Source organism: Mercenaria mercenaria, chromosome 3 (genome assembly GCF_021730395.1).
Source record: "Mercenaria mercenaria strain notata chromosome 3, MADL_Memer_1, whole genome shotgun sequence".
In the NCBI taxonomy this organism is placed as follows: Eukaryota; Metazoa; Mollusca; class Bivalvia; order Venerida; family Veneridae; genus Mercenaria; species Mercenaria mercenaria.
Window position 1 is genome coordinate 83713662 of NC_069363.1, and position 27028 is coordinate 83740689.

General features: G+C 35.1%; 1 protein-coding gene across 1 annotated transcript in view; it reads left to right on the plus strand.

Moving 5' to 3' along the window:
- The first annotated feature begins 8303 nt into the window (after nucleotides 1-8303).
- The window catches only part of LOC123524223 (rho GTPase-activating protein syd-1-like), an 81574-nt gene continuing 62849 nt past the window's right edge, over nucleotides 8304-27028 (plus strand). The window contains exon 1 of the mRNA XM_045302273.2: nucleotides 8304-10023. Coding sequence (XP_045158208.1) covers nucleotides 8445-10023 — 1579 coding nt within the window. The 5' untranslated portion in view covers nucleotides 8304-8444. The remainder of the gene's footprint in view (nucleotides 10024-27028) is intronic.

The window sequence follows — 27028 nt, forward strand, 5'->3', positions numbered from 1 at the left end:
TTGGAACCAGTCGTCCATCAGTTTGCTAGCAATAACTTATGACATTGGAACTACTAATACGTAAGGAGGTCATCACCCTCTACTCACAAAGGGAAAATTGACACAAATAACACATATATAGAGTAAGTTCAAAACCAAACAAATTTTCACTTAAACTTTTGCTATAACCGACGAAAATAAAATGCAAAATGCAATTAAGTTTCTAAAAGTAAAGATAAAATATTAGTACTGTTTACTTATATAAACAATGATAAAGTATCATCATAAACGAATAGGATAAATGAGCTGGCTACATAAATCAACTGTCTTTAATAGACTGACTATGTTGGTTTTCTCATGGTGCGGCTCATTTTCTATTGGCAATTCGACCTACTTCCCCATCCCTTCTCGCGGGAGATGATTCTCAATTATCTTAGTAGTAGGTCTCGAATTTCCTAAAAATAATTTTCTATTCTTGGTGGCAGACGACAATTAGAAACTCTAGACAGGGCTGATATTCTATGAAAAGCAGTGTGTCGAGGTTCTGTTATTAATTATTAAATAAGGAAAATATATAAAGAGATATATATTAATCCAGCTATATATGCCTTAGGTGGTATCAATTTAATCTTATTTTTCCTACGCGAAGACATGAGACAGGAAAATCTTTCATAACCGGGAGGAATTTAGAAAGAAGTTGGTGCATTGAATTTTGCGTGTACGGGACAATTTCTCTGAAATAAATTTAATGGTCGGTCACTACTAATATAGCTTCGTTAAAGCTATTGTAGAAATCTGTATTTGCAGTGTCTTTGGTCAAAGGGTAACGGAAAACATTTGTAAATTTGATGAACCAAACCCAAGACTAGTTTGGAAGATAAGATACCTTCCTGTTTGAATTTTTATATTATACATGTATGACCTTTGCAAAGTAATATATCGTGGTGTTAAATGTTGACACCAAGCTATATTCTTTTGCAAAAAAATAGAATAAGATGTTAGGCCGCTTGATTGTAATTTTAAATGAAATTCATATCAGTTTATTTACCAACAAAAACTGCAAAATACAGGTCAGAGACCACCAATTCAAAAATGTACAGGGAACTTACTGGGAGTAAGGTTATGGTATAGCTGGGATTAAGGAAAATGTTTAGTGCATTCTTACTGGTCAGTAATGTAAACAAACCCAAGAAGGGATTTGTTTTTTAAATTGAACCTTGTTGCTGCGTTTAGAGTATTTCATTATACATTCTGACAATATTTGTTACATCTGATGTCTATTGAAAATAATTTCATAAAACGGTATTCTACGTGATGTGAACATGTTGTTATATCATTCATAGAAATACTAAAAAAAAGTTCCACTATTCGTACGTTTTTCGTTCGTGATTTTGGTGGAACTAAGATGGATTTTGAATGATACGTGACTAGAAAACAATATATGTTTCGATTAATGCAAGGCCGTACACGCAATCATTTTATAATGGAAGTCTATGTGAAACATTTGGTGGTCTCTAACCTTAGAACACATTTTAATGCATTTCTAAATACAATTGTATATCGTTGTCGTCAATAGCTGCAGTCCAGACGTCTGAATAGATTTCTTCGATAATATTCTGACATATATGCCTACCAAGAAACTGGATTTTCGATTACTTAACAGCTTGCTTCCTTCAGCAAATTCTCATCAATGGAAACTGACTCTCTAATCAAATACATAGTCTGTTATAATGGAGTATAAACTTAATCGGATGATTTTTACTAGCAGTGGAAGTAGGCCAGTGTCTAGCCAGTTCTCTAAGAGCGCCATTTTTCGTGAAGAATGTTTTACCGTTTGTAAGTAAGGAAAGAAGACTGAATTTAGCTCTCCTTTGTGAAAATTGTTTTCCCATTTGAAAATAGTGTAAAGAAGACTGAATTTAGCACATTTATTTTCTAATGGAACAAGGGCTACCTAAAGATGGTTGCTCAGTAAATGTTTATCCAGTTGTTTATTTAAGCCCGTTGTTTATTTATTACTGCATGCTAAGTCAGTGGTCAGGAGTCGATGCTTTAATAGTCAATCCGCTTGAATCTCTGTATATAGGGGGTGGGGTGGGGTGTTCTTTGCATCAAGGATATTGAAACAAGACTTTATGATACTATCACATCCCATTTTTCAGCTTCCAAGATGTATATGAAAACAAAACTGAAATAAAAAGCCCACATAGCTGATTAAATAATCAAGTACACTTTATTCAGAATTGCGTTTCTTAATGGCGTAACTCCTTTCCAGCAGGCTAAAGGTTAAACTACCCTCATGTATGGTGGCTGACCTGTGCCAATTTCGTTTTCTGTTGTTCTTTTGATTTAGCGGGAGCGAAAGAAAGAAACAACGAGAAATCGTAAAAAAACGGTGAATAGCATAACGTCTTTTAGGCGGAGGCAACAGGGCGTCTTCACACAGTTTCCAGAAATTAGACACAACTATCATTTGATATTTTTTATGTACTTTATTGCGTAACTTGCACTTTTATAAATTTCTGTACAGTAAACTGTATATTTCGAACGATTTCGTATAAGTGTTCGTGTTTTTACACTTGGGGGACGAAATGCATTAAATAATTTAGTAATGCTTTCGGCTATAACTTGGAAGCAGACAATTTGGGAAATCTGGCACTCAGACAGGCAGCTTTTTAAGGATAAAATTTTTTGGAATGGTTTTCAACATATCGGCCGATAATTTGCCTGTGGTAAATATAAAAGGAATGGATCCGTAAAATGTAAAACATGCTTTCGGATTATACTAACTGTTGCAAAGATATTCGGATATATTCGGTTTCGACGTGTAAAACTTCATGCTGTCGAAGTACTGTCTTAAAAATGTAAGTGTGAAGTCGTGTAAAGTGTATTTCGTGGTCACATGTTTATGATCTTTTTTTCAGAAGAAGTTTGAAAATCGTAAGTTTGAATAAGTCTTGTGAATAGTGACAGTGTCATTTCTTTACACAGATACTTACAGCCGTAATCAGTGTTGTAGTTCGAAATGTGTTTATAGTTTCGTCTAAATACAGGATTATGGTGGGTGTTTCCTTTATAGTACAGCAATATATTCATTGGTGTAGCAGAGTTTTTAAGCGTTTGTTTCATATTGCAATGAAGCATATGTAATACATTTTCGTTATCTTTAACCTTCACCCTGCTAAATTTCTTACATCGACAGGTTAATTTTACAATTTGGGCAGTACCATTTACGAGGGGCGTTCAATATGTAATGTTACTCCGTATGTAGTTCCGTAACCGCTTATTATTTTTAGATGCGGTTTTCAGCACATTATAGAGCAATTTATTGACAACACAATGCTATATAAATGATAAAAATCGGTAGATTCAAAAGTAAAAATATAATCATTTGAGTCAGGTGTACTCGGATATACTGGACAATTTTATGTCCAAAATATTGAGATTGTAATATGCAATTCCTTGATTCTATTATTCAACAGCTAGAACTATAGTTCAATTTTCATAAAACAAATCATGATTTTTTACAAAAACAAATGAAAACTAAAATAAAAAGGTTTATAACAGTTTTAAATTGAGTGTGTATATTTTTACTCGAAAAATGATAAGGTGAGTACAATAAGCCTCTGCAATTTTGTCAGTGGCAATAATCATCGTTTACAAAATTCATGTATTTTAAGTTGATACTAGTACCTTAATTCTCGATTGCGAAACTAGTTCTTACAACTTTGACTAATCGCTCTGAACACCCATTCCAGATGAAATCAACCTCGAGTTTAGATTTTATAGTTGTGTTGTAAAATCAAAAATGCAATAAATAGTTTAAAACAAATGCAAACTCACCATAAATTGCTGTACCTCGTAGAAAAATGATAGAAGTTTGTGATTTTACAAGATATTCTATTTTTCTGAGACTCTGGATTCCCAGGACAAACCTAATTTATAATTATGGTCCAGTATACCTGAGTACACCTCACTAAAATGATTATATTTTTACTTTGAACCTGCCGATTTTAATAATTTATATAGCATTGTGTTTCCAATAAATTGCTCTATAATGTGCCGAAAACCGCATCTAAAAGTAATAAGCGGTTACGGAACTACATACAGAGTAACATTACATATCGAACGTTCCTCGTATTATTCAAAACGGTGTTCACTGAAAATTTAACTGACTGAATAGCGAACACTGCAGACTATATGATCAGCCGATCTTGGTCTGCACTGGTCGCAAAGGCAAAATCATTTGCCACCAGCAGGCTAAAGGTTAAAAATAGGTTTTTTACAAAGTATTGTGACTTTCCCCCAAACCCTACTCCCGAGGCTGTGATAACTTATCATATTTTTGGCCGAAGTCTTTAACGTTTAATTTTCTTATTCGCACTAGAACGTGCTAAATGAATTTTTGTTCAATATGACCAAAAGATATGTTTTAACATACGAAAATTCTTGTTGCTTATAGGTATGTCTATGTGCAACATTTCGGTTAGTTAAGCAGAAAACTGTTCCCAATCAGTACCATGCTTACACTGCTGATCGTATATGTGCGTGCAACATTCCAGTCATGTAGCTGAGTAGAATACTGTTTCATGCAGTTTCCTGCTGATACTTTACTAAAACGTAGATATATGGGCAACATTCCAGTTAGTCAAGTAGAAAACTGTTTTCAAGCAGTACCATGCTACTACTGAATACTTTGTTGCTATTTTGTTGTTATGTTTATCGATTTGCAACATTCAAGATTGCTCAAACAGTGTCATTTTCCATTTCTAAACTTTAGATATTAACGGTAAAATGTGCAATTTTTTTTTACTTATTGCCAAATGTTGAATTTACGTGAGTACTACATTTTTCTTTCGCGAAAATGTTATTTTATGTAAATATTTGTTTACTTCACGAGAAGGTTTTAGTTTGGTTACTTAAGTGAATAAAACAGCTAACCCGCCATTAGCTGAACGCACAATTTTGAAATATGCTGTTGTCAAGAAATGCTTAATTACTTACATCAGTATATAATTAAATATTTTGAGTTTCAACCTCACGTATTGTTAACTTCAACATATTTTTGAAGGTTTACGATATTTATGATGTTCTATGTGTAAACTTGTCACTATAATTATGTTTATATGTTTTCCTGTATGTAACTAGAAACAGTATCTGTTTACGTTACAAATAATAAAATAAATTGAATTGAATTGAATTGAATTGATAACTTTTCACAATTTCCAAACAAATCAAATTATGCTGTCATATAAATTCGCTCATTTTACGATTTCAACCAATCTTTGAAAAGTAAAAAAAAATACACTAAAACATTTAGAAGTTATAAACTAGCGACATACGTTATGAGCGAAGAAAATTACATGCCCAAGTGATTATGAAAAGATGCCTTAAGTTAAGGATATAGAAAATATTTAAGACTCAATTTTCATGCGAAAATTACTTACTATTTAATCTTAAGAGAAACGAACGTTTTTCACTATCTGTCATGTTGTTATTTTTTTTTTATATATCTAAAAAAAATAAAAAAGCTTTAAGATAAGTAAATAAGAGATACTACTCAATTTTTTGTACACAATACATGTAATATGTTTTGACCCTTTTTTTCATTGTTCAATTTATGATAGAGCTGTTCATTAATATCAGTTATGTTTCGCTTTTTCAGTATTGTTCACAACTTACGCTGAATTCAGTGCTAGGGTGATCTATAGGTCCGATGGGTCGGGTGTCTTTTGATGTATTTATATTAATATGTATTTGGAATTTATGTATACACAAGTCACTACAATAAACAATTTACTTACTTACTTACTTACTTACTTACTTGTCATGCCCTATCGTAAAAGTGCTTTTAATGTGTGTGAAATTTAAACATTTCCCAGTAAAAAATTAACATTTCCTTATTTCTATAAATTGTATATTTTCATTTACTAAATGTGTATTTTGTGACTATCTAAAAACGGGTTTTGGTAGCAAAATGAATAAAATTACATGTTTGCGTAATTTAATATTACCTACTTCACATTTCATGTACTTTATTGTCACATGTTTGCATTAATTAATTTTTCTATCTAAATTGGATACTATATATTTTAAACTATTCAGAACATTGCCTTTGATAAAAAATGAGTAAATATAAATGCAGTCTTAAAAAGTATTGTGAAAAGAAATGACGTTTTTATTTTAGATCTTTACTTTGATTTTCAGAATTTCAGAGGCTTAACTGTTTTATTTTAAATATCTCAAGATCTACTTGAACATTTAAAACCGTGCGTTTCTTTTTTACCTAGCGTAAAATCGAATGAAGAAAGAACATGTTTTTCGGCGACGCCGTCTAAATTTGTTTTCGTTAGCTATGCCACGTGACTTCAGTTTGCAAATCAAACTACTTGATAACGCATTATAGATAATTTATCAAAATGGAAGATTTATGCAACACTCTGCCTGATTGGACGAGAGTGTCAATTTCTTTCACTCTGTTGATTGTGCTACGCTGAGTGAAATGTAGACAAAGCGTTTATCCTAAACGACGCTGTTCACAGTTTTAAAGCTAACTTTGGCTCAGTATATTTAGCAAGAATATTGATATATCTCAAAATGATAAGTAAGTTTAATAAATATGATAAAAACCTGTTCAAATACCAACATATATCAAATTAAAGAAAGAGCTGAATACGGCCTGCGTATCACATGAATAAGGGTGTGATAAGAGTCTTTTATGTAGAGAAGTGCTTTTTAAAAGATTTTCCCTGTTACAGTTGTCGTCTGTATATGAAAAGGTTTCTTGCTTTTGTGACTTATTCAGATTGCATATTAAAATGAGTGCTTGTTTGCTTTGATATATTTGTTATAGATTATTTACCTGATTTATTATATATGGATACTTTTCTTGAGTATGGTATGCAAATATTGAACTCAGTTGAAATCTGTTTTATTATATATATGCTATATAATGACTGAATCTCATTACACTGAAATGAAGGTACGCTGCATACAGTTTATCTATGTGATATGACTACGGTCAAACTTTGCTTATGAAACAGAAATATTGAAATAATTACAATTGTATGTTTTGCTTGACCTTCACTTTTTTAAAGGTGTGACGTCATTGTCCAAAGATTCATGAATAGCGAATATGCATTTGTTAAAGCGGGATCAGTTGGCCTATTTTTAGACATAAATAAAAATAATAAATAAAAAATCCTTTAATTGATTTTTTCTCATGCATTCTAATCAAACTTGATTTGTAGCATCTTTATTAGGCCCGCAGCCAACTTTGTTCAGCTGGGACATTTAACCCCTTTTAGGGGCTGCTAGAGCTAAAACTAGAAATGCCTTTATACAGCGTCTCATAAACAGCTTGGTGGATCTTTGTCATACTTGGTCTGGAGCATCATTATAAGGTCCTCTTCCAAATTTATTTATATAAGAACTTGGGCCCTATTAGGGACCACTATAGCTAAAAGTAGATATGCCTTTCTTCGCATTAACCACTAAAATGTAATGGATTTTTATCAAATTCGATGTGTAACAATATCGTAAGGTCTCCTGCTATTTTGTTACAAATGGGGATAGGGACCAATTTAGCTAAAAATATAAACACGTTTAATGACCTCTTCTCATGAACCGCTTTATGAATCTTCATTAAACTACTGCTATAAATATTCGTCTAAGGATAAACGAAACAAAATTGCAACCCTACGAAACCTTTGCGAAAAATTAAAAGAGAATCATTTAAATTGTTAAAGTGCGGTGTTTAGTTTTGCAGTTTGAAAAATGTTAGATGAAAGATGAATGTTAGATGGAAAATTCATAAACTTCTTTCCTTATTACAATTCGCCGACCATCATTTTTGAAGATATTTCTTGTTAAATATATAATGAATGTCAGTCATTTTTGTAGCGCTCTGTCATTAGAGATCCAAGTCTTGTTATTTAAGGGAAACAATTGCAGCTATTGTTGTTAGTTTTGCCGCACTAGAGTTGTATATAATAGTTTATCCTCTGTCACATACATCTGGGTTATCGATTATCGGTAAAACCGTCAGATCTGAGACACGCAGTATCCTCAGAAGCCCGTAAAGATTTTCTTACAGAGAATGACACATACCATCAATTTAGGCTGAATGTACAAAACGATTTTTAAACGCGTGGAAATCCGTATAATGAATGTGTGTCGTACACTTTCAGCTACTTACGACAGGTCGTACATAACATTTTTCCATTTCTGAACTGATGTATCTAAATTTAGAATATTTAGTGTCGGCTGTTGATCAGTATCGATTATCGGGTGAGTCGCGCGCTGTAACTCGGTGTAAACGCACCTTAATAACTTTGAAGGGAAAACGGAGTCTGTTTTGAGCGCGGTATTGATCGTGAAGCGTGATTAATTTAATTCTGTCTCCCAGCAAGCACAAATACGTCTGCTCAAAATATCTTCTGCTACCTTTTCAGGAAGAAGAGTCCATGGCACAGGGGCCTGGTCGTCAGAACGCGGGCAGGCAAAGACATACTTCACATCAGGTCAGAGCGAGCAGACGATCGCTGAGCGCGGAAAGCAGGCCGTACAAATACGCAACTTATGTGTCAGATCGCGCTCAGTCATCGACTGGCGAAAATTCAGCAGACGAGTCATTGCTAAAACAACCAGGTAGCGAGGATGTGTTCCAGTCTAGTTATGGTGCTAAAAACAGGACTTCCAATCGCAGTGGAGCCCCGGAAATGGGCATAAAAACTATAGAAATGGAAAATTCTTCAGTGATTCAAACAGTGGAAATATTCAAACGACCTGGTCAAACTCTTGGATTTTATATTCGCGAGGGAAATGGTCAGGACCGACAGGAAGGAGTGTTTATTTCGCGGATTCAAGCTGGAACAGTAGCAGAAAGTAATGGATTATTACACATAGGAGATGAAATTGTGTCTGTGAATACCGTGGAGGTGGGTAAAATGTCTTTAGACGATGTTGTTATATTAATGTCTATTCCTAGAAAATTGATACTTAAAATTAGGTCTAAGAAAAATTGTAATAAGAAAAATGTGTCATGCCCATCTTTAGCTGTGACAGAAAAAGATGAACCACCAGTGGTTGTGATAAAGAAAGGTCATGTTCGGGCCAACTCGGACACTCAGTTGGAGATGACCGAGAAGATCCCGAACATGTTCGAACCGTCTCCTCATCTAGATACGGATTATTTAGGGAAACGTTTAACTCGCCAAGAACGCACTACCTCTCAATATGCTAGTATTTTCATATCTCCTCATAAGGCTGAGGCTAAATTATTGACTGGTGATGACAACAATAGTGACCATTCTAGTGAAGGCTCATTACCGCGTAGTATAGATTCAGGCAGCAAAGACCATTATGCGGGCCATCGAGGTTATAGCGCTGCGATGGTCACTCCTGAAGATCCTTATGGCTACCTCGCACCAAGCTCATTACCAACGTACTCACTGCCACAGAGTGATTCATTAGAGCGTGAATATGGTCGAATACTTCATAAAGATCAGCAACAACAACAACAAAAATACATCCCCGGTCACCAAAGATCGCCTTCAAAAGGCAGTACAATATCTCATACCCCTGCCCGAACTAGGTATTATAGTTCGGACAGCGATAGAGGTGCTTATAGTGATACATACCAAGCGTTATCCGAGTGTGGGTACGGTTCTCGAGGCTACAGTGACAGTTCCAGACGGTATATAGGTGGTTTCAGGGAAATGATACATTCCAAAGCAAAATACGGTGGCAAAATGCCACGTCCGAGATCTCCCGAGTGTTATAATTCAGATTCTGAGGTGTTATACACGAGCCCCAGCGGCGGTGTTCTCGCGGCTGACTCTAGGGGTTTTGCCTCGGATTATGAAACATATGCCGGCGCAGTGAGTGACGAAGAACCTGTGTATGCTGTTCCCAAACCGATCTCATCCAGCAGTAGCACAGAATTGCAAATGCTACTTCGGAAGTTCAATACCCTCTCACACGAGCTGCAAGCGGAGCAAAACCGTCTACAGCAACAGCTCACGGCACGGGACCGATCTACAGGTAAGTTTTAAAAATATTATTACTATTTTTAGTTCTCGTCCCGTATCTATGCATATTCAATATGTGCGTTGGTCGTTTTTAGGAACTTGCTGTGTTTATTTATATGCTGTGAGCAAGACAGAAAACACATTTTATATATCCCTTAACCCATTTGTAAAAAAAAAAAAAAAAAAGAAACAGAAACCGGGCAATATATTTGTCTGTCTATGTAGCCCAAGATATGAATTCTGTGTTGCCTGGGCGCTGTAATATTGTGGGACATAACATGGAATTCTCAAATTAATTATACCACTTTAGTTACAAGACAGTCGTACAGAACATCTTCTTTCAACCAGACTTGTTGCCCATATATCAATGTATATATACATTTCCTTTAAAATAATGATAAAAACAGTAGGTATTTCATATGTCCTCTAAACATATACATACAGTGCAAATAAAGTTGTAACACAGATTGAAAACTAAAAACATGTATAAAAGCAACATATTTTAAATAAAGTATGATTTAATGATTTCGAAGTAAATAAAAATGTGTAGATAAACTTATTTATTCATATAAGTATCAATGTATGAGAATTCTTAAGCGACTAGAACGCACACAGTATTACTGCAATGGTATCATATGGTGGCCGGGACAAGCCATAAAATTGAATGCACGAAATGGTAAATAGTAATCATTGTACAAGCTGAGCATCATCTTCTTAAAACCATTTTTGTATTAACTTAATTTTCCTGTATTTCTTTTACAGCTAAAATTGTTCCATTAAATCTTACGGTAACATAACCCGTTATTGAAATAAAGTTCCCACATTTATTCTGCCACAATTCTAACGCAGATTAATTTAAGGCACCGCAAAGGATATATGGTAGAGATTAAACGAACAATCACTATCTGTAAAAGGAATAAACAATACCTAATGAAATTAGTCATCATTTAACGACACCGGAGCATGCGATGCTGAAGGCAGTCAGTTAATTAAAATGTTTATATCTGCACCATGTGAAGCGTTAGATGAAATGGCATGTCAATACAACGCTTGAATGAGTAAGCAGTTCCTGTTATTTTTCAAAAGAAGCACTTTTCTTTATACTATTGTTTTTGCATTTTATTTATGAATGACTTCGTAAATAAATATGTATCACCAAATCTGCTTTTTTTTGTTATAGGAAATGCAGATTTTAGAAGTGACATTCATGAAACCACAATACCGTTTTCTCAAGAGAGGGAGAGGAATTATATAAGGTTTCTTTCGTTCCAGTCCCTTCGTATTTGTGAAATATATGTATACCTGTAAAATTCTGAAATAGAATAGAAATTATCGAAATAGATATGTTTAAACTAAAAGAAAGTATCATGACTGGAACACCATTGAGATAAGAGGATCTGAGGTGTTTGTGTTGCCATCTACACACTTCGTAATTGAGTCTTTAATGTATAAACCGCATACTTTGAGACATTTCTTTAGGATCTTTGCTTTTATCAGTACTAACACCTTTATACGTAATGCAGAGCTTGTTTGTATGACTTGTAACAATTAAAAGGGCAGTATTTCGGCACTTCAGCTGGGCCGTAGGTAAAAAAAAGCTCTATGATCTGCAACCCATCAAATCAAAATACTTAAATAATTCACAGATTTAGCTGCTGAACCCCGACAAGCTTAAATATACTGAATAAGACACCATGTAGCCGGGAACCATGTTATTCCGATTTTCTCTTGCTATACTGTACAGGTCATGACGTCCTGACACAAGTTACACATTTAACATTACTTATTCGAAATCCTGTTAACTGAACCTTTTTCATTTACACTCTTTCTCTATTAACCTGACTAGTGTGCAGAATTTACATAAATATTGAATGGAATCGTGGATTGCGAACCTTTCTGTTCAGTGTTGCATTATTATAGTAATAGGACTTCAAATTAGATTCACCAAACGCCTTGTTTGGGCATTTTAGATTTCGGATTCACTCAGGTGTTAATCTTATTTATACTGTCACGAACACATTGATTTCGGCACTCAGCAGTAAACAAGTTCGAAACTCTTATGGCTTTCAAGGGAATTCGCAATGGAAGTTTATACAATTATCTTCTGTCAATTACATTGTGCACGATCAGCTATCTTTAAAAGATGGTATCTGGAACTACTTTTCTGTACGACCTATCCTCTAATTGAAAAATTATTTTCTAATCAATGTATATAACCAGATTCTCTAGGGATACTGTTGTCGCATATAGATCAATCGGCTGTTCCATTGTCAGAGAAAGTATGAGTCATCCGACAGGCGAATACTGATATATCATTGATTTGCAGTTTCTAACAGACAATAGCGGCACTCTTTATTTCCCAGTAAACAGCGTTTATCATCAGCCTGTGAAATTATGATATAATATGAAATATTATCAGGCCTATTGTGGATGATTGCAGAGATTAGGGTTGTTAAAAAGTGTGATTTTTATGTCGTCTGCTCGCGTTTTATAACATCATATTTGATCAAAACGTCAGTCTGTATATTTAGACACTAAATCAAATAGTGAAGAACATTTCTTAAAGGTGTACTAGGTCCAAATATTACATTTTGAAATATTAACGATTACTACATAAAGTTTATGTAAACATAAAAATACAAGTTTTCGTTACATGTTTTCAGTGAATCATCGAAATATTAAAGTGAAATCTATCTGTTCTTTTCACAGTGAACAATTTCAAATACATGTAATCAAATACCGAAAATCGCGCGCTAAACGTTCTTATGTACAGGATGACATCCTGTTATGACAACTGCTCTAAGTAACAATTTATGATAGGTGTGGCAACGTTAAATGTCGCAACGCCGCTAAATGTCGCAACCACCGTTAAATGTCGCAAGGTTGACGTTAAATGTCGCAACCACCGTTAAATGTCGCAAAATCGTCTGCCGCTAAATGTCGCACCTTTAACGTTAAATGTCGCAAAAATTTGCCCACCGTCATATGTCGCAACACCAACGCTAAATGTCGCACTTCCTATTTGACACTATGAATATCAATTCCTTGTGTATATTTACTTTTTGAGGGAAGAATAATTAACAGGTTTATGTAATACAAATAATTATCTTAATGATAAGTACTGTTATTTATAGCAACAAGCGGACCTTGTTGGCCCTAGATCGCTCACCTGAGTTCCAAACCTTGCTTGAACAGTCACGCAAGAAAAATATTTATTATTTTGTAATAGGACCAGTGTTTAGGACAGAAATATTCTGATGTTTCTTCTAACTAAATACGATTTGGTAATGATGTTGTATGTTTGTGGGGGTTGGGTATGGTTGGAGAACGGGGTGAATAACGACACAGAAATCTAAGACACAAACACTGGAGGTGTTTGGGGGTGAGAGAGAGGGGGTTATGTGTGGGTAGGCGGAAAAGTAGGGTGATTAGGAGAATGAGACTAAACAAAACAATTTTAAGAGACTAAAAGTAAAATAATATCAAAATTCCCGCTTTACTTAAAAATGTACAGAGGGCCACATAGGATCTTTCTCCGCCATTGAAGTTTAATATTTACCTTATGACTTTAAATGTAAACCTCCAAACAAAGAAATATAATCCAATATAAAATCTTCGTACGGTTTTCTACAGCTGGAGCAAAACATAGTTACAGTCTTCGTATCGCGTAGTTAAACATCGTGTTGTGTAACAGGTCCTGATCGCGGCCCGAGCCGATCCCCCACCCCCAACCTCACCCTTGTTGACTTAGTAGTGACTTATACTCATCTAGGTTACACCCGACTATTTTGGAAATAATATTTTCGCAAAATGTAGACCCAAAACGCCCCAGAGGCGAACATTTTACACTTATATTTCAAAATTCCCCAGGGGGGAAACCCTTGACCCCTCCAGTACCTTAAAATTAAGACCAAAAATGCACCAGAGGCAACCATTTTATATCTGTTTTTCAAACTTTCCCGGGGAGAGCCCCTGAGCCCTCGAAAATGGCAGGGATAACCCTCCCATGCACCGAAATTTTGAACAAAAAATGCAATAGAAGTCCAGCATTCCATACCAGTATTGTGAAGGGGAAAAGACCCTAACCACCTAAAATAAGTGGAGTGCCCCTCTAGTGCGTTCCTCATAAAATAGACAAAAATGCACCACACAGGCCAGCATTTCATACCTGTACATAAAAAAACTTTCCCACAAATACGGATAGAGGAACCCTGTACCTACCGCACGTCGCCGGTGACACTTTTGTTTTTAACTGGTGCCCCCTCCCCCCTCCTCTATCAACAATTGCTGGCCCCCGGGCTGTTGTGTAACGAAATTTAGGTCGACTCAAGACATGCGATACAACGCGCGACAATACGGAGCGCGAGCTTAATATCTCATGAGCTAATCAGGACTCCATAGAATTACATAGTTCAGACATGAAATAATTTTAGTACTGCGGCGAGTACTACGTTAGTGCTCAAACCTTTATATATAAAAGATAAAACGTACGTGTGGTGCGGGACCACTGAAAAGCAAACGTGCAGATTAGAGTGAAAGGTCATTTTAGCCCTTCCAAAATCAACACATTGCATACTGATGCATGCAAGCATGCATTACCCAATCTTATCTCTAAGTTGTAAAGACTGTTCAACTTACCTTATTTTGCTGTGCGACATTTAGCGTTGGAGTTGCGACATATAACGGTGGGCAAATTTTTGCGACATTTAACGTTAAAGGTGCGACATTTAGCGGCAGACGATTTTGCGACATTTAACGGTGGTTGCGACATTTAACGTCAACCTTGCGACATATAACGGTGGTTGCGACATTTAGCGGCGTTGCGACATTTAACGTTGCCACAATAGGTATTCTTTGATATTCCTTATTTACTTTAATCTACTAGAAGTTATATTTGGCATTGACGCGGGAATTGGACGTTTCGATTATAAAACAGAAGATGTCATGGCATTCGGAGAGGTTTTTCTTTCTATTCTGTGCCTCATATACTTATTAAATAAGTTATTAAGTGCATGCTTTAAGTTGATCGATCTTGAGAACTAATTTAACGATTCTACAACTCGTAAATCTGCCATTATTTTATTAGGCGCGCTGGTAACTTCAATTCACGTCTTGCTTTTCCTGCCTTTTCTGCTTTTAAACAAGTACATTAAAGTAACTCTCTTCACGTTTTCCCCTTTCCCTGTACAGTTTCTGTCGTGCACTGAGATCGATGCACGAGCGAGGGCAACGTTGCCTTCAGGGACGCATCTGACTTGTCACTTGTAATCAATTTTAGAACAATGCCACTGCATGTTTTCATTAAAGTCTCGTAAATTCACGTATTATCGCGTTATTCTACAGGGTATAACAATCAATGCACATCGTCAACGTATTGTGTGTCGTTGTCATGTATGAACTGTCATTTAACTTTTAAGGGAAGTAAGAATATGTAAATATACTAATTTTATTAAAGGGTTGAATTTTGGAGGATAATATGTCTTTTTTCAAAACACTGGAACTGGTAAAACAAAAATATTTAGATACCGAGCGACAAGGAATGCGTGTAATATGACATATTTTATCTCAAGAAGGAAAGCAAACAAACTGAACGTTTGATATACAGTAAATATTACCAAAGTTTTCTATAATGAAATCCAAGTTTTACCGAAGCAAAAATATCTAAATTTTCCAGATGCCACAAAATATGTGTATTTTCAGGTATCTGAACCACTTATATAGTTTATACTAATTTATTTAAGGTCGATTGTGATGAAAGCTTCATTTGAACTATTCTCGAGTCCGCTTGCAGGAAAAACCTGTACTGGTGTCATATAAGGTGTGACTGTGACCCCAAGAGGAGATCGAACCCACGACCCCTGTATTGAACGGCCCATACTTTAAGAGACCTTTGCTCCCCTTCAGATCACTTGGAAAATAATCATTACAATAAGAATAAAAACTTTGCGTTATATTACAGCAAAATCAATGACGTTACATTACACTACACTAATATCATCACTTTTTTCAATACAAGAAACAGTTTCAGAGGTCGTACATGGTGACCTTGATATTGTTGAGGAAACCGCTATGTCACTGTCATTAAAACTTCATAACGTTTTTTTTCTACAAAAGATGGGTTTCCTCGGTTCTGCGTGTATTGAATAGATCAATATTTAATGATTTAAGAGCAGATCAACGTCATGTTTAATGTCATTAAACGTCAGAAGGGTTTACTGGTACGGTGCATTGTACATGTTCAGTTTAGTAAGTTCATTGACCCTCTAGCCTCCTTGTACCAACTATCGAACGCTACCATCTCTCGATCGATTTCAATATATCACTGGATTACCGCTTTCTGCAAAGGTACTTTTACAATCTACTGGCATTTTCATTGGTCTTTTGTCAGTTTTGAGCAAAGTATTGGTAAGTGTTTTATAGAATATTTTATTCATATCCTTTTCTAACTGACAAAGTACATCGACCTCATAAAATTTACAAGAAAATCTAATTGTTTATGTTTTGATATGTTTCCCATCTGTCAGATCTAACACAAACATGTGTTCAAATGTTCTCACTTTGATGAGACTATATATAAACTTAAATACTATTCAAATAAATGCATTAAATTTTATTGCTGAAAAATTTGTCTGATTTGGTGTCATGACACCGTAAAGACAGTACTGGTGAAAGGTCGGGAATTGGTTCTCTGTAGAATGTGATTATCGATCAAACCTACCTACATCTACATACCTGTATTACGTCATGTAGTTGAAGCGAACATCCACAAATAAAATACACAGCTTTGAAAAAGGTCAGTCTACCAGTCAATATCGGTATCTTATATTTGATTATTTTTCAACCTATATAATTACCACAAAATAGAGTAAAACTGGGTCGAGAGATGGTACACGGAGGCTAGAACGAAAAATCAATGGCATCTTCTGTAACTTCTGTTTCATTGGCGACAGCATGATCATAATCATTCTCATTACAAACAGCAGTATTAAAACAAGAGTTATAAATTCTAGCGAGAGAAAGATAAGTTTGGCAATTGTATTTTAAAACAGCAGTATTTCTAGTCCTTCGATTCCATATATTCGTTAATTAACATTTGAAATGATTTTACTGTATGACCTATATTTTCCTTGCTCAGATATGAACTATAAGCATAAAAGTAGGGAGTCCCTAGATCCTATAGCTACGGTCCCACGATAAAGAATAAAATGCCTGTAGTCTTTGACCAAGGGAATAGGCTACAACTTTTAGCTGCTTTTTAAACAGACGCTGGTCATGATGTGACCTCAACGTCGGCCAACAAACCATTGATTTTGAACGTTGTAAAATCTGAGCCAGTCTGATTTTACCCCAAAAAGCAATAAAACAAAATGTTAACAATCTTACGTTTTATTTCGCTTGATTAAATTAAGATACTCGATTGTTTGGAATAATTTCTTGGCTTTGTAGACAATATATTTCCCTTGAGACATCCAGTTAAATATTTTCATCACATTCTCGTAAAGTATATTGCTTTCATAGGAGTACTGGTGTCAAATGTAAATGTAAAACTTAATGTTTGTGCTCGCCCTCTAATCTTCTTTTATTTTTTTTGAAGTGAAGTGTGTATGTGTGTATGGGGAGGTGTGTGTGTGTGTGGGGGGGGGGGGGGGGGGGGGCACTTAGTTTAAAAAAGTATTTAACCGAAAGTCATCAAACCTAACAGAATTTTTATTCAGCCTGTGGAGTTATGTACCTAATGTTTTAATTGGGATTTCACACAGTCAGACCAGAGTTATAGCCCTTGACTTAGTAAAAATATGCATACAGTAACAATGAATTCAGCAAAAGAACCTCCTTGACAAGAGATACCCCCACCCAAAAATGCTACCCTGGTGGGCTGTACAGTTAATATTTGTTAGCGGGTACATCAAAATTAAGTGTGGATTTGAACAGCGTATAAGTGTGTATTTTACCATATTTACTAAATTAATTCTGGACTTGTCCAGCTTACTTAATTATGCACTTTACGATATTCACAGAGCGTATAATGTTGGACAAAATGATTCAGAAAGGAGATCGTGTCATTTGCATGCATGGAAAAGTAAACTTTACTGATGAGTTCCCCTTTCAGTATAATTAACAAAACATACTGACTGCCGTAAAATCTCTCTGTCTTGATAGGACTTCCAATTATCTGCTGGAAATGAGCGGATTTGTTTCATGCTTTTGATTACCGTTATCATTTATAAAGTCAGTAATGCAATTATTTCCAGCTGAATATTTTATTTTCTATTCCGGGACCGATCCCTTTAATATATACATTTTGCATAGATATCACACTAAAGTAATCTGAAAATTACGTGCAATCTGTCAAAGGTCTAAAAGCCTAAAAGGGCGCACTTGCATTTTAGGCAATAGTGGTTTTGTGTATTAATTGCTGGACATCCTCCATTTTTTGTCGCACAGAGCTAAAGTTACACCATTATTTAATAAAATTCATTTTTACCATCAAAATTTTCATAAAAATAAGAAGGATACGCAACCTTCTCAGTTAAGATGCTCGTCCTTGCCACTGTTGTCAAACTATTAACCTATGCCCCTACATTTCTAAACTATTTTACAGCAATATTTTGATATTCCTGTAGTACCTGATCTGATAATTACTTCCTAATCAATGTATATCACCTGATTCTCTCAGGGGACACTACAGCCGCCAATAGATCAATGCTATACCATTGTTAGAGAAAGGATGAGTCAGCCTACAGCGAGGACAGATATATCATTGATCTGTAGTTTGCAGCAGACACTTTTTATTTCACACTCTACAGCATTTGTCATTAATTTGTAAAAATGTGATATTATTTTAGACGTTTGTAAGATAAATCACAGACAATTGGAAAAAGATATAATGAAGGCTACCCAAATAATGAGGGTATTAAATACGTGATTTATGTCTTCTGCTCGTATAGACTGATAGACAAATACTAATTCCGTTTATTTCCTCTTAAAGACCTATCGCAACCTAGTGACCTACATTTTCCTTCGTTAACCTCGTGAACATCGTTCTAATAATATTGCTTAAATACAATTATACTACAAGATGACAGGTGGACAATCTCGACCCTCCCGGAATTAGTGTATTTTCACATCTTCGTCAGCAAACTTATACAATCAATACCTTTTCAGTATAGATTTCAAAACATTAATAAAAAGCTATATTACCCTGCAGAAATAGTGTGGTTACGTTCAACTTAATACATCAAATACTGTGCATACTGCTACGTTCATTCAATAAAAATTAAAAACTTTGTCATGACTTTATCTACATCACTGTCACTTTGTAAGTAGATACTTGTATTTCTCATTTTCTCCATGCAAATCATGTATTATTCCCATCATGGAAATACAAAAGAATACATTTATTCTGCGGAGCGTCTTTAAATACGTTTATTCAGAATTGCAGCAATTCACTTGTCTTCAGAATTATATAATTCAATTAATAACGATTGTTCGAGTTTGGTAGTTTTGTGTCACGCTGTCTCATACATGAAAAACAAACAGCAACTTAACAGTAATCTGTAAACCCTGTTTAGTTTCCCAAACTATAGTGTCTATTAGATGATTTTATCAGTTCAACTTATTTACTTAACCCCAATGTATGGGTTCTATTCCTTATCAGAGCTGATTGATCATATAGCTTATTCCAATAAGATTCGGCTCTATTAAATTCGATACAGTCCTTGTGTTGGCAATGATTTTGCTATCAATTTTAGATCCAGTTACAAATCACACTTATTATACGGGATATTAATGATGTCGCGCTCGCCGACGCCACATCCGTGTTTCATATTGGGAATACATTGCAATATGTAATTAAAGAGAGACCGTTCTGTTTTTAAATTTTCATCCTCATGTATGAAACTTGAGTAGTCGGTAACCAAGAAAAAAAAAAGAGAAAGAAGAAATTTGGATCGAAGACTGTAGACACAATACTTGAGGTTAAAGTTTAATGGAACGCCTGTGCATTTGATTTGTCACTATATCAGTAATTACGCTCTTCGTAGTAAATGCTTAAATATATTGCATATTCATTAGAATACATTCTTGTAACTACTGTCCTGTCATAGGACCTTGAATAAAGGTATGAGGGGATATTTTATATTTTTAAGTCAAGTCTGAGGAACAAATCACGTGTACATGTAACGATCAGTTAGTCATTTTCAAGGATCAGCTCACTTTTTTATAGACTCAATAGTGTGCAAAGCTGTGCGTACTTGAAACGTTTCAAAGAAACAAACGGAGCCACTTTATCTTGTAGATGTAATATCTAGAACATCTGTCCCCTGCAACGTTTCCTGTGATGTAAAATTATGTTCTTATCAATGTATAGAACTAGATTTCCTGGGGAAAAGGTATCTACATATAAAGCTGTACCATTGTTAGAGAATGGATGGATCAGCTAGAAGTGGAGACGGTCCATCACTGGTCTATAAACAAAAAAGATAAACGATTGTAGAGATGCATCATAATTCTCACTGATATATATTGTTTTTAAATCTGCATAATAATGATATAATGTGAAATATTTATAAGGTCTACAGACGATAATTGCTGAGATAGAGGTTAATAACAGCGTTCTTTTATGTCGTCTGCTCGTGATATGTTACATAATGTGTGATCAAAATGTCAGTCTGAAAGATTAGAAGTCCTTAAGAAAGGACATCTTAATAGGCAAATCACATATTATATGAGCCGCGCCATGAGAAAACCAACATAGTGGGTTTGCGACCAGCATGGATCCAGACCAGCCTGCGCATCCGCGCAGTCTGGTCAGGATCCATGCTATTCGCTTTCAAACCCTATTGCAATTAGAGAAACCATTAGCGAACAGTATGGATCCTGACCAGACTGCGCGGATGCGCAGGCTGGTCTGGATCCATCTGGTCGCAAACCCACTATGTTGGTTTTCTCATGACGCGGCTCAATTATGTCATTTGTAAACGAGAACAAAGGAAACGTATCATTTTCGGTGTGTTTGGTTAAACTTTACCTGCGTTAACGATTTATAAAGGTTCGTAGAAAAGTGTGTTCTCTTATTTTGTACAGAATGGGTTTTAGTACGAGGAGCAATGTTTGTTTTGAACAACATCTGGTTAACTTTCAGAACTGCCAACAAAAAGTTCATATGACTAACTCTTTACTTGTGAGAGAAATCTGGCAGAACCGTCTTAAGCAGACCACAGACACTAAATAGGAAAGTGACGTGAAAAAAAAGGTAGACGCATAATGGCGGATTCAAATAGTCCTCAGGTGTTTTTGCTAGATGTAGAGAGCTTCTTTGCAATTTTTTTTTGCTGAAATCACATGACAAATCTATGCTTGATATTTTGGAAGCATTTTCATAATGAAATGGTAGAATGACAGAATTTGTATGGAATCTTAGGTCATACACCGCCACTGCAATATTGGGTCTCATCTTTTAGCTGATTTTGCAGTTTGTGTTTGACTGAAAATATTTTTCCTTGCATCAAGCATGACACCCACTTTTCTTTGGAATTATATTCCGCACTTACAATATTCTTCAAGAAAATGTAAGTTACAGACATTTAAAATGGGATCTGATGTGTGCTGCAGCCATTGGAAATATGTCAATTTATACAGAATAAAGAAGAACAGCTATTTAGTGTGTTGAAACCTATACAAGAACATGGAATAGACTCTATGATCACAAAGCAGTTATAACAACAGTAAGTCCAAGTGGGGAGGTATTAAAGGTCGTCGTGAAAAAGTATCTGCGAGATCCATTCCGCTCATGTGAACCTCTCTTTACCCAGTTGTTGCTTTTTTCCACGCTTGTAAACACGTATAATTTATCTTATTCTTTCTTAACAAGAATTATATCAGTCAAATCTTCGAAAATCGCGCGCTAAACGTTCTGCTATACAAAGATGACAACCTTGTATGACAAATGTTCCTAGAGGAAAAATTTGTGATAGGAAATCAATTGAATATTCCTTATTTATTTTAGTCCACGGGGAGATGTATTTTCCTTATTGACATTAATGTAGGAATTAGATGATTTGATTATTATCCCTGATCATGCTGGATACGGTTGAGTCTGCCTTTGCGACCAGTGCAGATCACGATCAGCCTGAACATCCGTGCAGTCTGACCATGACCTGCACTGTTCGCCATTCAGTCAGTATCTTTTTGGTATGCACCCCTTTTAACAATTAATGATACTGTCTAAATTGAAAGATGGACAAGTTCATTATAGAAATTTAGCAGGGTAGGGGTTATAAAAGCATGAATTTCAAGGAGCCCGAAGATAGCAGTACTATAGCTTTCTTAAAGATTCAGAGAGGAATGAAAACTGGTCTGTAAAACACCAACCTTAAAGCGAGGTTTATAAGCAATGTATAATATGAATCTATTATATTACAATCATATACTGCAAATAGAGTAAATAATGCAAAATATTTTTGTTTTCGTACCTGGCACGAAGTATACTTAGCAGCAACGACGCCTAGGCCGAAGAAATATTTGACATTCTTTTGAATATATATATAATGTATTTACAGGGCTTGTAGTATATGATTACTTATAGCAATATACATGTTCGTTGCCTACTTTAAAGTATGTTTAACATTCACCTAGTAATGTATTAGTATATTCGGGCAAAAGAATATTTCGGAATATGCAAGAAAAAAAACTTGAATATTTATTAATGATTGTTCTTTCTTTCACTCTCTCTCTATCTCAAAACCACATTGGCATTCTTTCTATTATACATGTATACACTTATTAATTTGGTTGGCATCTAGTTTTTCTGCTTGACTGAAATGCATTCATTCTTTTCTCTATGTGATTAACAGTGTCTTGTCAATCGTTGTCCTTGAATGATGTCCTTGTCTTCAGGGAAACGTTATTCTTTGCACTTGTAACTAAACGGCATGCTAACGTCTCGAATTCGTGTATTCTAGCGTTTATTTCTACTGTATATAATCACCCCTGTCTTCATATATCTTATGACAACATATCTTGCTCTGACGTACCTAGTAATTAGTTTTTATTTAACAAGATCTGGGTATAATATTACATAAATATACGCCATGTCATAAGGTTTTTCCTTCAAATGGTAATTTTATCCTCCATTATCAAGCTATTTATGGCTGACGACGAACTTTATTTAAAGGAGCCAGGGTAAGCACTCATTGGCATAAATAAACTATAGGGGATGGACCTAAATAATTTTAGAACTGGTAAAAGAAAAGGTAACCGTATGCCTAATAGTATTCCGTAAATATACACTCAAATATACTTTATAAACATTGTAGCTAAACTTTTCTATTTCACTAGTGATGCAGATATTTTCAACTGCTTAAACTAGATTTTATTTTTACGAATTAAATTGACATTTTTTTTGAAACACACAACAAACAAAGGTATTCTTCATTCAACACTGTACATTATGCGACGTCTATCGATAAGAAATTAGCTTTTTTCATAGGAAGATTTTAAAGTATTGTCTTGGTGGGATGAAGCGTGAAAAAGCTGCAAATAAAATGTCAGTAGTTCTAACATCTGTTTACTCCTGGCCTTACTAAAATGTTACTTTACAATATCTGAATTTCTTCTGTATTGATGATGACAGTTGGACAAAAGAGACTGTCAGAGGTCGTGCGCAATGACATTGAACTTGTTGAGAAAACCGCACTGTCATACTGCCTTTAATCGAGAACGCATTCTTTAGAATGAATTTCATAATTCCCATCTGTATTAAAAGAACCACTATGTAATGTAAGAACAACTGAATGTCATGTTTAATTTATTTAGATTTCAGACGGGTTAGCCGAAACCATGCTTTATATATTAAATTCCTGTACCTTCTGACGATTGATGAACAAATTTAGAACGTCTTCGTGAGTTCTCTGTCTCTTTGCCTACACCATGATCATCTTCGTCGTTGTCATCATCATTATCATAACAATCAGCAGTGTTATCATTAACAATATTTGTTGAAAACAAGCTTCAAAATATATCTGGTGTTTCTTGAATTGAAAATGTATTTTTGGTGTTTTGTTCATCAGATTCATCTATCCCCCAAAATGATTAAACCTTTTTAAGAAATTATTAACTTTCAGGTCTTCTGTTTTCGTTTTTGTTTGGTGAGTAGACGCTGGATACATGGCAGGCTATGCATCTAGTGTAGACCAGTTAATCATTGACTGCCGAAAGCCTGTTATGGATTATCTTATTGAATTCGTAACAAATAGAATTTGAAATTTCAAAATATTCAAACGTATTCCCAGTATTCAATTTTAACCTGAAGCAAAAAAACACCTTTGGCCTTTTCAAGGTTGCACAAAGCATGAGTATTTTTCAGATATTCAATAATTACCATTACAAAGGGAAAACGAGTCTGCGTTTCCATACAACTAACTGTTATAGCAAAATCAATGACACACTATATTGCACTATGATTATTTCTATTTGAGTACAAGAACCAATTGATAGAGGTCGTGTGTGATGACCTTGAAGCTGTTGAGAAAAACCGCAATGTCACTCTCATTAAAACTTGAGAATGTTTTTCTACAAAAATAGATTTCCTAAGTCCCATCTGTATCAAATGGATCAGTGATTAAATGTAACGTTATTGGCTTAAGAGCAATTCGATGTCATGTGTAATTTGTTTATAGATCGGAAATAGTAGTTGAAATGGTGCCATGTACATGTTTGATGTATTTGTACACTTACTTTCTGACAGTGAAAAACATATCAAGGTCATATTGATTAAACAGCCGTTAAAAACAAAGAAAACTTCATTGTCAGTATAGAAATATTTTGCAAGGTATTTTCAAAATTCATGTTACCAGAGGTTACAATTATAATAAAAACACTTTTGGGGGAATTTACTATTCTCTTGTCCCCAGCACTGCGTACTGGGAAAAAACAAAACGGGGCTGATATAAAACATTTGAAAAAGGATGGAAACTTACGTGCAGTGGTCACAGGTCTGAGACAACAACAAGTTACTTTTGTTGCAAAGATACATGATTACGTTGAGTTCGAATTCTCAACGTCTAGATATTTTGTCCGAATGTTTTCCCCTGAATTTAGACACGCATGCATCAGTTATAGGCAGTATCAATAAATGGAGTAAATAATGCATTTTCATTATCTAATGACAAGATTTTTCATAACTAAATATGTAGCACAGACAGCCATGTAACATGTACAGTTGACAGTCATAGTAACGGACGGTAATTAAATTACCGTGTACTGTTAACATTTCCCACTACATTTCCATTAAACAAGCGTTATTTACAGAGAAAATTCCTTAGATGCCTTATCTAATAATTACCTTCTAATCAATGTATATAACCCGATTCTCTTGGGATATTATTCCCACACATAGATCAATGTTATACCATTGTTGTAAAGGGTGTGAGTCAGCCAGCAGTGCAGACAGATCTGTCATTGATTTGCAAATCCTATACAGACAGTAGCTATCAGTTCCAATACTGACAGTGGCGATCTGTCATTGATCTTCAGTTCCCAATCACACAGTGGCGATCTGTCATTAGTCTTCAGTTCCCAAACAGACAGTTGCGGTCAGTTCCCAAACTGACAGTGCCGATCTGTCATTGGTCTGTAATTCCCAAAAAGACAGTGGCGATCAGTTCCTAAAACAGACAGCGGCGATCTGTTATTGGTCTGCAGTTCCCATATAGACAGTGGCGATCGGTTCCCTAACAGACAACGGATATCTGCCATTGGTCTGCAGTTCTCAAAAAAGAAAGTGGCGGTCTCTCATTGATATACAGTTCCCAAACAGACAGTGGCGATCTGTCATTGACCTGCAGTTCCCTGCAAGACAGTTGCGACACACCAGATCTCACTAAGCAGCATTTATCATTAATATTTGGAAGTATGATATTATAAGAGGTATTTAAAAGGTATATTGCAAATAACACAGAGATATATAACACATACTGTCTATGTAATGATTCTGTCAAAAGTTTGATTTTATGACGTTTGCTCGTATACTCTTAGAGATATATTTAGGCATACAGACACTAAATAGAAAAATGGCGCGAAAATAATGGTAGTCGCATAATGGCGGATACAAATAGTCCTCAGTTGTTTTGCTCTGTAGAGCTAATTTCCTTATTTTCTTTGCAATTTTTTTGCTAAAATCACTTGACAGATCTATTCTTGACATGTAGGTAGCATTTTCATAATGAAATAACAACATGTCAAAATTCTTCATGGAAACTTAGATCATACACCAGTATAATCTGGGGTCTCATTTTTTGGCTGATTTTGCAGTTTGTGTGTTTGACTGTAATTATTTTTCTTGCATCAAACATGACCCCCACTTTTCTTTTGATTTTTATTTAGCACTGACAATATTCTTTAAGAAAATGTAGGTTACAGACAGTTAAAATGGGTCCTGATGTGTGCTGTGGCCATTGGAAATAGCTCAATTTTATATAGAATAAAGAACAACAACTATTTAGTGTGTTATAACCTTTAAGGACCTGGAGCGCCTGTGAGAAATGACAGACTCTGGTATATACCGGATTCAAGCAATTTTAATAATAAGTATCTTTAATGTATATATTTTGTAACCAAAGTAATCCTAACCATGACCTTTGGTCAGTATATTATACACTATACACTAAATGCATGCGGAAATGCAATAATTTGCGTATTTTTGCCGTGCGCTCCGATTGATAATAAATTTCGGACATGCGCAGAAGACCTGGTCTGCATTGGGCAACATCGATATTTAAGTACCATTTTCACCAAATAAATTAGAATTCGTTGGATTCATTAGGCAGGCGGCAAGATTAAACATGTGTTAGACACCGGTACTTTAGTGTCGCACTAGTTCATTCAGAAAATGCTGGTATGAATTTAAAAAAGCATTGAAAGAAACAGCAATCTAAATAGTAATCAGGAAGGATTCCTTTGCTGAATTTCCGAAACAGTTTTATCCATGTGAATGATTTTACCAGATCAAATGGCAAGCG